Source organism: Sander lucioperca, chromosome 21 (genome assembly GCF_008315115.2).
Source record: "Sander lucioperca isolate FBNREF2018 chromosome 21, SLUC_FBN_1.2, whole genome shotgun sequence".
NCBI classification, from domain to species: Eukaryota; Metazoa; Chordata; class Actinopteri; order Perciformes; family Percidae; genus Sander; species Sander lucioperca.
This window is the reverse complement of record NC_050193.1, coordinates 29,135,178-29,147,429: the sequence shown is the minus strand read 5'-3', so window position 1 is coordinate 29,147,429 and position 12,252 is coordinate 29,135,178. Positions and strand designations below refer to the sequence as shown.

Sequence of the window (12,252 nt, the reverse complement as noted above, 5' to 3'; positions counted from 1 at the left end):
CCAACCATACCTTCACGTGGGGTGGAATTAGTTTGAGTTCAGTTGCAGTAAATGGCTACAAACTGCAGTAGGTGAATGTATATCTGATGACAGTTGTAATGCAACACACCTGTCTCGGACACTCCATGTAAATACAAGGCACCGTCACTCACCATATCTCTGCTAATGGTCGGCTGTAGGTTGCTGTAGCTGCGAGTCCCAGCCAGCTAAAGTGAATAATCTGTTAGCTGGAAAGATTATGCAGAGAATGTAAGGAGTGGTTGAGTCGCCATGAAGATGTGGTTCTGTAAACTTCAAAACAACATGAACATTTCTATAATCTGTTGATGTGTTATTATTGTTGAGATGTGTTATTAATCATTTCGGGGAGGGGGGAGGGGGGGAGGGGTGTTTCATAATTAAAAAAAAATGTTTCAAGAGGCAGACTTGTGTCAAAGCAGAAATAATAGAGCTTTATTTCAAGTGAGCGTAAAAGGTCATTAGTCTTCATCACATGTTTAGGCTTTCGCTCCTGCTGTTGTTTAGAAGTCGTGTTGCTGTGCAGTGCTGGCAACAGTTATACAAGAATGGACAATATGAAACACTAAAATGGCAGTAACAGTCAAAAGTTGTCCTTATAATGGTGAGAAGCAATTAACAGCGCAAACAAACAAAACAAATATAAATAAGAAATGTAGAAGTCATAGCATCATAATACATTTCACAACAAGGATGTAAAAGGAACTGTGCCTCTTGTGCTGGAGGTAAATGGTTAAATAGAAATGGGTTTTAAGCTGCGATGGACCATGAATCAAAACAAGCAGTGCTTAACGCATATGGTTCGAATATGTGTGCAGTAGTAATAAAGAATATTTAAATGATACACATAAAAACAAAGCAAAGTAAATACTTTTTTTTTTTTTTTTTTTTTACTTTCCCAGATGGATAATAAGATATTAAAAATACAGTTCAGTTTAGGAGAAGAGGGACAGAGGTGACGAGAAATAGACACAGCATGAAAAAACAAACAGATTAACTAATAGTCCAAGAATTCGGAAAGTCACAAACATGATTTAAGATTAACTACTTCTGTTTTTTAATGTGTAAGTAGCAGGTATTATTAAGGGCCAGGCACATTTTATATTTAATATTAGGCTGGGTTAAAACATATCTCCTGGAAGCTTTACTCGCTCAATCTCTGGCAACTGTTTCTCAGTATTGGCATCTCCCACATTGAAACTAAAAGTGTCCTTTTTTTAAGCACACAACTACAATCAAAAGATCTGTCACATTGAATACTGTTCTATATACACATCTTTAATCACACAGAAAGGAAAAGAAAAGGCAGTGGTGCAGATTTTCAGTGTAGAATATAATGGCAAAAAGCATTTAACAATATTATTACAGTCAGTTGTTAAAACAATGAAAAAGCTTCTATCATGTATTCTATAACACATTGCAACCATGGTTTAGCCTGACAAGTCAGACCCACATCAAGATGTTGGGTCTGGCAACTCACCATTGGCAGGGCTCAATCTGAGGGGCGGGATAAACGGTTGTCTTTCAAATTCCCTCTGCACGCAATAGGATAGCGCTACAACCAACCAGAGCAATGCTAGTTGATAGATTCAACTTTTGCCGAATCCGGTCGGCAAAATTCCGAACACACCTTCCTTTTTTAAGAACTTCAGTGCCGTTCTTTTCTCAAAGAAAAGCTGAACTCCAAGTCTTCCAGAGTCGCGGCCAAAGCTGATTACAAAGACCGCTGTTCACCAGCAGCAGCCATCTTCTTTGTTTTCAAGTAGCAGGGAATTCACGCGGAACCGTCGCAACTCTGCCGTCATTATATTAAGCCCCGCCCACCGACTCTATACACGACGTGATTGGCCTGACTAGAGTTTGGTTTTCCCAGCTCGCAAGCCAACGGAGAGTTGCTAGACTGACCCTGACTGCAAATTACATTTGCTGCCGCTAGGGTGCGTCTAGATTTCTAGGCTAACCATGGTCAATAAAAATTGTTAATGCAAGTATAAATAGAATTGTCTCTTATCATGAATGTTTTTCATGAATGCGTCAAAAACAAATCATCACACTTATCAGTGCCATTGTGGAAAAAAAGATTAAAGTTGCTTTTGACACAAATATGTTTTTAGGTAATTTACAGTAAGTCACATTTGTAAAAATGTGGACAGCAAAGAGAAAACTAATTAGCTACAAAATGTCAGGTAGTATTGGGTGTCACGTTGGGAGAAACGTCTGTAAAAATCAGTTTCTTTTCTATAAGTTTTGGTCTCAAAACTTTGGTCATTTTACAAATATTTCAAATCTGTATGCATCCATAAGCGTTCATTTGTAATTTCAAGTAAGTTGTATAAACTATCCTGATAATAGTCAGTCATAACAAATGTTTTTTTTGACTAAATATACATTTCACTAAATCAAACATAGTTTTATGGCGTTTTATTTCCATGCACGTCCATTTGTGTGTACAAGAGGCAGTTTAAGTGAACACAGCATAATAATTTGAATTAAATAGGGACAAATGTACCTTAGAAACCAACAGACTGATATCAGTATTTGTTGTATTTTTTTCCAAAAGCAATACAAAATTAACATCTGTTTAATAAAAGGTCAATTTTGCCTGAGAAGTGAATAGGCCACAGCCAAATAGATTGGCACTCTGTTCTTCTGATATTAAAAATCCCAATTCATATGGAATGAATTTGGCTCCATCTCAATCACATCCTTCACAATACAGATCGAAGTCTTCCTAATTCTCAATGTGTACCAGGTCTCTGTTGCTACCAACCCCTTGTGGTTTGTGACAGAGGGGTGTAGACTACAAGGTGCCTCCTCTGATACATAAAACTTACAGGGACATGATCCTTTAACTCTTATGAACACTTTGCATTGTGTTTGGAGCGGCGGAGGCATGGCGGCTGTGAATCTAACCAGGAACTCTGCGATGGCGTAAAGTAACACATTCTCTCTCTACTACGCTGAGTGCCCCAAATAATCAACCACGCTTCAAAAGCACCACGCTCCAAGCTCATCCTTGGGCTGTGACAGCTTTTCTGCATCTGGGCAGAATGGGGTTTCTCCCCTCCTGCCAACTCCCCCAGTGCCTGCCCACTGCCCCCAGCCCAGACCACTTCCACCACCGATATCACCAACGCTGCTGCTGCCGTGGCTGCTGCTGCTCCTTGGGTCTGACATGGGGGCTGAACCTGCACCAGTGCCCTCCAGTCTTGTTGTCTGTCATGGCCGCGACAATGTCGTGTAGATGGGCTGTTCCCAGTGTGTGGGGCTGTGTGACTGCGGTACGCTGGCTGGGTCAGTGATGGCAGTGTACAGGGGCCTCTGGGAAGGCCCCATGTAAGAGAAGGCAGAGTACAACCCAGAGGCCTGGCTGGAGTGGGGGTAGTATGGCCCTGAGGCTTGGTGGTCAGCATATTCAGCAAACTGAGCCCTGGAGGCTAGTGAGGGGAAGGCAGAACTGTAGTGAGGAAGGCTGAGGGGAGTGTAGGTGACATGGGAACCTACTGAGGCTGTCTCTGCAAAGTGACCCCTGGCCTCACTCTTGATCTGGGTCTTGGAGTGATCTGAGCCCAGAGGGGGGCCGTGATGTTGCAGCGGCTGCTGCTGCTGCTGCTGCTTGGAGAGCCAGGCTGCTGAGTGTCCACTGGCTGCTGCCAGAGCTGAGGAGATGCTGTAGTTGTACGGAGAGGACGGAGAAGCTGTTGCAGCTGCTGCTGCTCCAGCACTCTGCCCAACCCCCGGGTGTCCATTTGGGGGAAGGTACTGGTCAAACTCGTTGACATCAAAAGGCTCCATGTTGGCCATCACCTCATGGCTCATCTCACCAATGTCTACATTACCAAAGTCAATGTGAGGTTTACCAGATCCTGGAGCACATGAGCTTCCCTCTGCTCCCATTGCGCCACGGGAGCCCCCATTCCCAGCACCCTCCCGCTTTCCATCCCCTGCCTTCCCAGACTGGGGCTCGGTCTTGGGAGTGGTGGGAGGTGTGGGAGGACTGTGACTCTGACCTGTAGAATTACAAGAAAAGTAGTTACTGTAGTTTTCTTGGCAGACTCAAACAAGTATCTATCTGTGTGCCACACTATCCAGTTGTATTAGGGGTGGGAATCACCAGAGGCCCCAAAATGCGATATTATTGCGATTTTAAACATATTGCGATATTCTGTAATATATATTGCAAATTTTTACCTTTTTTCCAAATTCAAATAATGTCCCCAAAGGAAAACTTTGGGAAAATCTGTTTTATCTAAAAAGTTTATTATAAAATTAGTAAATTTCTCTGTTCAATTTTATTGTTGCACAAATTCTAGTGGACTGAAAAAGCAATTGATTTTATTCTAGTACCAAAAAGTTAAATTCTCATGTGCAATCTATATAATTAAAAGTTGATACTTGGTGTCTGTGTAACAATACAGTATTGCCACGGAAAATATCCTATGTTGTATCGATTTTTTCCCCCCACCCCTAAGTTGTATGCAGACTTATCTAACAGTGTGACAATGAGGTAATGGCAGGGAGCCTGCAGCCAACCTGCAGCATGAGGGTGGTGCCCATCTGCCAGAGGGGACCCGGCTCCCCTACTGAGGGCCACATCCAGTTGGAGGCCCTTGTAGTGGGATTGGCTGACCTCACCCTCCGAATGGCCATCCGCCTCACTTCCTGACCCAGAACCAGGCTTTCCACTTTTGCGGCGTCGTGGCTGGTATTTGTAGTCAGGATAGTCCTTCTTGTGCTGCTTCCGCAGCCGCTCTGCCTCCTCGATGAAGGGTCGCTTGTCGCTCTCATTAAGAAGCCTTGGATAAAAAGAAACAATGTTGGCAGATAGGTTTGTTTAAGGTATGAAAAAGAAAAGTCTCAGCACTCAATAAGAATTAGGCCACACTGTTGGCTTTTTGCTCTGGTATATATTCTACAAGATAATGCAAAAAGTGTGTAGAAACTTTGGTAACTTTTCCTTTCGTAAAGGGAAATGGTAGTCATCTGAGAACATTCAGAGCATTTATTAATGGTAACATGAATACTAAAGAAAATGCACATTACGATAAATTATTTATGGCTTCATTCTGTAGAAAATCAAGGATCTGGATAAAGGGGCATAAAAGAATATCAACACAGTATATGGGTCAAAATGATCTTTTACAGATAGCAGCGATATGCTCAGCAACATACTTTCCAGTAATAAGTTTGATTAATTTTCAGAGCATATTAATACGTTCTGCATCATTCACTACATCTGCACCGCTGCATCTTATGTCATGCCTGCCAGGGGCTTTTGACTGCTGGACAGTAATGAAATAAAACAGGCCAAAGATGCATCCTGTCTGCAAACATGAAATTGAGCTCCTTATTACTACTGCTGGCAGGAATGGCATGAGAAACTCCTGACCTTCCTCAGCCTCCCTGTTCATCGTGTTTGTGGGCCAATTAACCAATCATGCCAGAGCCCAAGGTCAAGTCTTCATCTAATTATGGTTCAGTCCTCACAAGGTTGATGGATTTAACCTTTCTGACCGTCTTGTCAGCAAATAGCGAGGGTTCTTTGTGAGAAAAAAGACACAGGATGGATGGTCTGACAGAACTTTAAACTTAAAGAACTGCAAGAATCCTGTGATCAAGAGGCAGCAGTGTTGACCACTAGCCTAACGCTCAATAATTAAATCAGACAGTCAAAAATGAAAAATCTTGGAAAACCCTGATTCCCTCAGGAATTAATGGACCATTCATTCGATCGAGCCATTAACTGAACAGTGTGTGAAATTAGTCTGGATTCAGGAACATGTGACCGTGGCACACTCACAGTAAACACATACAAATGTTTCTCAACTGGTGAGCTGTGGCGATTAACAAAAAATGTCTGCAGACACATCTGCAGGTCCCAAAACACAGGATTTTCACAGAGGACGTTTGTGTCCCGGAAGTACTTTTTTTTTTAAATACAAACCCCAAACTTTTTTCTAATCTTAATGTTAAGTCGTTTTGGTGCCTAAACTTAACTGTCACGCTCACCTACGGGTAGGGGTGCACCGATCCGATATTAAGATCGGATATCGGTCCCGATATTGACAAAATAGCTGTATCGGGGATCGGAAAAATTAACAGATCCACGGGCCGATCTAGTTTTGTTAGTTTTTTTCCCTGTCGCACGTGTGTCGCATGCTGGAAGAGTTGAGTGTACAAATAAATAAGAATTCAATACATTACATCTCTGTTATTTTGTCTTAGTTAGGAAAGTCTGGTGCCTGTAGTCTCTTCCACATGGTGGAAGGAAGGTATAAGGTGGAAGGTATACAGTGTATTATTAATTCATCAACGGTATCGGATCAGTATCGGGTATCGACAGATACACAAAGCCCAGGCATCGGTATCGGTATCGGGACTGAAAAAGTCGGATCGGTGCATCCCTAGCTACGGCTCGTTGTTTCACAACGTTAAATAGAAAGGTCATATTAAACTAAAGTGGTCACGCAACAGTAGTTTTGATGCCTAAACTTAACCCCTGACATTTTGGTGCCTACCTGTCACGTAACGGTCAGCGTTTTACATATCATAAGAACCTGTTGATGAGAATCAATGAACTGAAGCCTTTTAGGGGCTGTCCACAAACCGTTTGTCGTGTTTTTTTGAAACTATGCTGGCCTACAACTAAACACACTAAACCGAGACAATGCAGGCACTAACAGTGTTAAATAAATGTTCATTTAAGTTCAGCAATGTTGTGTCTAATTTAACAATTTATTATTAAATTGTTGTATTTTATCAGATGCAAAAACAACAACATGATATTGGCCGCCCTGCTCTCTCGGCCAATGAAAAACCATATCGGTCGACCACTATCTTTGTTCATAAGAAATTATTTATTTATACTTATTTCTTAATATCAGCATTGAAATGTTAGCAAACTTATACAGGTTGGCCTGAGGTAAAATCTAAGAGTGTTAATACAAAAACAATGGGAAATGAAGGGGAAAAAATGGGGGAATTTGAATACAGGGTGTAAGTGATCAGTTGATTGAGGTGATACTTCTTTGCAAGTCAGGCCTTAGAAAACAAAAACGTTGTTTGATTATTTGTGAAATATTCAGAACAACAACCAGATTGCTTTTCCCATTTGCGTTCTTGAATCTCTCTTGACCATGACACTGATCTTTGTCCTAATCTGGAGCTTTTTCCCCTAAAAAAGTAAACCATGGCCATATGTTTCAGCAAATGTGTTTTTTTGAAAGCTGGAGATTTAGTGTGCTGCTTTGTTAAAATAAAGTCAAAGTGCAGCAGGTTGTTACTTCTTTTACTGTTTACACATTTCTGTGTGAGCATCATCTGAACATTACAGGGATTTGACAATAGGCGCTGAACTACATCCACATGAAGTGGCCTCCTCACCTCCAGAGCTTCCCCAGGGTCTTGCTGAGCTCCGCGTTGTGCAGGTGCGGGTGTTGGTCGGCCAGTTTCCTCCGCGCCGCCTGTGCCCACACCATGAAGGCGTTCATCGGCCTTTTCACGTGCGGCTTGGTCTTGCTTCCGTTGTTTACGCGCACGGGCATTGGCACGAGGGTCCAGTCGTAGCAGTTGAGCACCTGGCTCACCGCATCACGGATTCCTGCGGGGAAGCGGTCGTCGTCCTCCTCGTCGGATTTGATAGAAGAGCAGCCCGCCGCCGAGTCGTCAAGGCCCGCTAGCTGCGGCTGCTGCTGCCCGCGGAGAGGCGAGTCCCCCCCGCAGGCCGCACCGGAGGAATGGCCCGGTGACAGGGAGCGACTATCGTCCGACATCCCGGGACTTAGCTCAACCTCCGACAAACTCTGCTCCTCTCTCGACATCTTCCTACACACACACACGCCTCCAGGTGCGCAGAGGACGCAAGGTCTGTTCCTAAATGCTCAGCTCAGCTGTCCTGTCCCTGTTGCTGCCTATCCCTACGCACGGAGTGTCAGCTGACTGCTGCCTGATCTGTCTCTCTGGCCTCCTATAAGTTATATTATGAACTGCCAGTCTGTCTCTACTCTCAGCCTCCGTTGCAAAACTCTGTGAGGGTTCCACATTAAAGTTCTTTCCATCCGTGTTGTTGGTATCATAGGCGGCTCAGTGCGCACCTTGGACCCCAGTTTACCTGCTAATGCACAGCTGTCTGCGCCAAACTCACCCGGTCTCACTTCCCTCCTGACTTCCCCTTCACTCTCTCCTCCGTTTGTCCCGCGTTTGAAATCCAACAGCAATCACCTGAAACAGCAGTGATGAGAAGCGTCAGTTCAACAAACCGTCACTGCGTCTTTGGGCAACAACCACTTCACCAGCACATGTAGGCCTTTTCACCATAAGGTGGAGGTGCTGTTATCTGTTAGTGTTTAATACATGAAGACCAAGTCAAGACTTCACTATGAGGAACATTTGGGCTTAGTTTTGCGCCATTTCTTTCCCTCTCTCACGGTAATTAAACATGAGACTGGCCCTGAAAGGATTGTCAACCATTTTTTCTCAAGTCCTTTTGTGAGCAGTGTCCCCATTTTGCCTCCACCTTTCACTCCATTTTTGAGAAAAGCCTCAAGGGATTTCTTTAAATGTCACGAGTAATGGAAACATGGATGTGAAAACTAAAAGGACTTTATATTCGTTCAAACGTGAGACACATAGGTGACTTAAAATAGTCTCACTGGTGTTCCTTGTGTCTATTCAATATTTATTTTCAGACGCCTTATGAAACTTAATATTCATAGGCTATCAAAAAGGTTAAGATTGGCCACCATAGCACAGAATTTCCTTAATTCCAAATGGAATGGAATGGAATTAATAGAAATTCATAGTTTTTTTTTTGCATGTAGTTCAGTCCTAAAATAAGGAAGTAGCTTTATTTGCAGAGGTCCAGCTTTGCAGAGGTCTCCCCCCCCAAACAAACTACTGTTTAAGGTTTAGCAGTTATTCCAAGCTCCCTGGAGAGTGTTGGAATCATATGAGGCAGCAGCAGCACAGACCTTGGATTTATACGCTGCAGTTCTTGGATAAAATGGCCTGGCGCTGGAAATATAAACCCCGTGTGTGCGTACGTGCGTGTGACATACACAGTCTGTTTATGAAACAGGGGCAGGTCTGTCGGCGGGAGCTAAATGTGGCCTTGTTTTGTCCATTAAATCAACACCCCTGCCTTAAACTTTACGTCCTAAATCAGCGAACTTCCTGCGAACCAGCAACACACAGCCTGCTAGTTTGTTTTCTACTCCGGTATCGTATTGCAGGAAAATTAGCGATCTCGCTCACGTCCAGTGACATTATGAAACAGCTTGTCAGTGTAACAGTCTGTGTGTTCATGTGTGGGTTCAGTGGGGGGATATACCCACTTAACTCTCAGGTTACCTCACCTTTATATTGGAGAAAAAGGGTAACCATTATTTTAGCCTAAGACGTAGGCCAACACTAAGCCTAATTCAATTAATATACGACTTTCTGAAAATATATAGGGCCATTAACTAGAGCTAAATTACAGAGTATGTGTCGTGTCGCTCTTAATAATAGTTCTACGCGTTAATTAACATCAGAGTGAATGTCTGGAGGAATGGTATCCATTTCCAGCAGAGGTGCATGTAAAGCTTCACCATCTGTCCGAGGCGCATTGATAATGATATTCGCCTGCCACCTGGTCTGCAAAGCCACTTCACAGAATTGTTACCACGGCTCAAAAGCGTCCTTGCTGCAGACACACAATGCGTAAACACAATGCGTAATAGGCACCGAATGCCTCATTGCGCACGTGTTGCCTCTGTTTGCGCGACGCGCTGGTTGCTTGTAATGTCACTCTTATGAAAGAAAAGAAACAGTAATGATGGAGAATCACTTGACTGAGTTATGGGTTATAACGTCCTATCCTAACTGACCACATTGATTATAAAGTTTATTTCTTTAGCAGATAAGGGCCTCAAATTAGGAACAACCAAGCGAATAATGAACTCAACAGAGTCGTCTGTCCGCTGGGCAGGCCCATCATTTGTCATTTGATTTATTATCTGATAATGTGTAATATATAAAGTTTGTTGTTTTCGACACACCCTTAAATCATGCTTGTTATCAATTCACACCACAGAGCACCTTTATTGTGCGTAATGAATTCCGGCTATGTGAACTCATTATCGCCGCTTGACTTGCCTGTGAGTTGGCCTTAATTTGCTTGTTTAGAAGCTTTTTCTTCTTTTAATTAGTTTTACAATAGCCCATGATTCTAGTGACAGCTCGTCCACACAGCTCCAAAAACAACAGTAAATATAGAACAAACCTGCACACGATGCAATTAATCTAAGTGCACTGTAATCGAACAAGGAACATGTATGAATAAATAGTTCACACCGCCTTTTAAATCCGCACCAAATGCTGATAGAGCATGGCTACTTATTTATTTAAACTTCTCCCTTCTTTAGTAAACTGTTTGAGCAATGAGCTTTCCTTAGTATGGAACCGGTTGTATCTCAGTTAGTCGAACAGAAAAAGCTTGAATTTGAAATTGTGTCAAGAAAGACTGTCAAACAAATGATGATTAACGATATATAAAAATGAAAGACAGAAATCAATTACAAACAGGAGCACTTGATGCACTGACACCATTACAAGATTCACCATAACGTGTGTTTATGATCATAATCCATGTCAAAAAGTGTCCGAAATTATTATTTAAAGCTTATATCACACTGTTTTTGGTGCTGAAAACACATTTTGTAACAGCACTGTTCTACTCAGAGACATGAATGGCAGAAATGTTACATTACTAAAGAACCGACAAGTTGTATCAGTCATTTTGAACCAGTCTAAAACCACAACCCTATAGCTAACAAAGAGTCGTTAATAATTATCATGGCAATGTTTTAACGATTATTTGATTAAAAGACTACATCTGTAATTGTTAGTCGGGGTTCTTCTCTACGATCCCGACGAGAAGAAATAATGAGCTGGCAGAGTCCGAGCAGCCACCAGCAGCAGAGAGGAAAGAGTTGGAAATGCTAAGCACCTTACTTCAGTAATGAGAAAAGGAGGTCGCCGGTGTAGCACGAGAATCCGTGAGTTCCCGAGTTTCCAAAGTGACGCTCGCTCCCGAGCCCCCTCGCTCGCGCTGCCCGAGTATGAATGCCTGCTCTGTGTCGGTACCGGGGCTTAAAGAGCTCCTTGTATGAGGCTGAGAGAAAAAAAATAAAAAGATACTGGGGAGGACAAGTCTTAAAGGAGCAGTACGGATGCAGGTTAGAAGATCTCTGATTGGCTGAAGAAATAGTTTTCTCTCTCTCTCCCTCTCTCTCTCTCTCTCTCTCTCCCTCTCTCTCTCAATCTCACCAAAGCTCTTTCAGAAAATACAATTTGTTTCTCTTTCTATGAGTTAAGGTCGAATAGAGTCAGATATGAGCGTGCGTAAATTGTGCGCACAACATTTTACGCAAAGAGAAGTTTGGCTACACACTGACGATTATAAGTGGGGAGATGCTCATCAGTCAGCATACACACATATTCTGTATTGCACTGTGTACATTAAATCAAGTGTGCCGCTGCAGTAGTTCCTTGGACAGTTCATCAGCTGAGAGAAATGTCCTCACGTGTACAACATTTGATAATGACGCAGTTTAATTTCTGAACACGCTCGGAGGCAAAACTGTTTTCTGTCACTGACAATTCCACAAATAAAAGCAACTTTTTTTAAGATCCTTTCTTGGGGAGAATGGGAACAAACTGCGCCTCACAAACACACAGAGGCTGCAGTTCACCAAACATATCCCATGCTGTTCAAGTCTCAAATAAGATGCAGCCAAAGGAGAAAATGGTTGTCAAATTGTACGAACCTTTGCGCATCCTAATGCCCCCCCCCCTCCAAACACAATCAAATAGACCGATTTAAAGGTCAGGGTTACCGAATTTGCACCAGCAATGACTCATGTAGGCCAAAAAAAAAAATCGAATTCTTCAGGAAGAAATAAACATTTGGGATGCAAAATCATAGCACATGTCCTAAATAATAATAAGACGAAGCCGATATAAGATTTAAATGTTTCAGGTAAAAGCATAAATTCATGCACGCTGAAGCTATAATTTAGTTTTATATTCATGTTTATGCACTTTTACATTCACCACCACATCACAGGTGTATACAACATCCAAAGGCCCTTTAAAAGACTGTGTGGCAACCGACATGACAGTGTGCCTCTTTATGTCCGTGTGTGAGTTTTATAATTGCATCAGCGCCTCTTACTGAAAGCCACAGAGCGCGCG

The 12,252-nt window shown here is 42.6% G+C and overlaps 1 protein-coding gene across 2 annotated transcripts; it reads right to left on the bottom strand.

Annotated features, from left to right (window-relative positions):
* Positions 1-2,386: 2,386 nt before the first annotated feature.
* On the bottom strand, positions 2,387-11,234 carry sox10 (SRY-box transcription factor 10). 2 transcript variants are annotated; one of them, XM_031320814.2, is made up of 4 exons: positions 11,011-11,234; positions 7,402-8,238; positions 4,552-4,814; positions 2,387-4,028 (listed from the first exon to the last, which is right to left on the bottom strand). In XM_031320814.2, the coding sequence occupies exons 2-4, from the start codon at positions 7,836-7,838 to the stop codon at positions 3,238-3,240; spliced, it is 1,491 nt and encodes a 496-aa protein (XP_031176674.1). In that variant the 5' UTR covers positions 7,839-8,238; positions 11,011-11,234; the 3' UTR covers positions 2,387-3,237. The 2 variants fall into 2 exon arrangements, with proteins under 2 accessions (XP_031176674.1, XP_031176676.1); XM_031320816.2 differs by having other exon boundaries at positions 11,006-11,126.
* Positions 11,235-12,252: the final 1,018 nt, after the last annotated feature.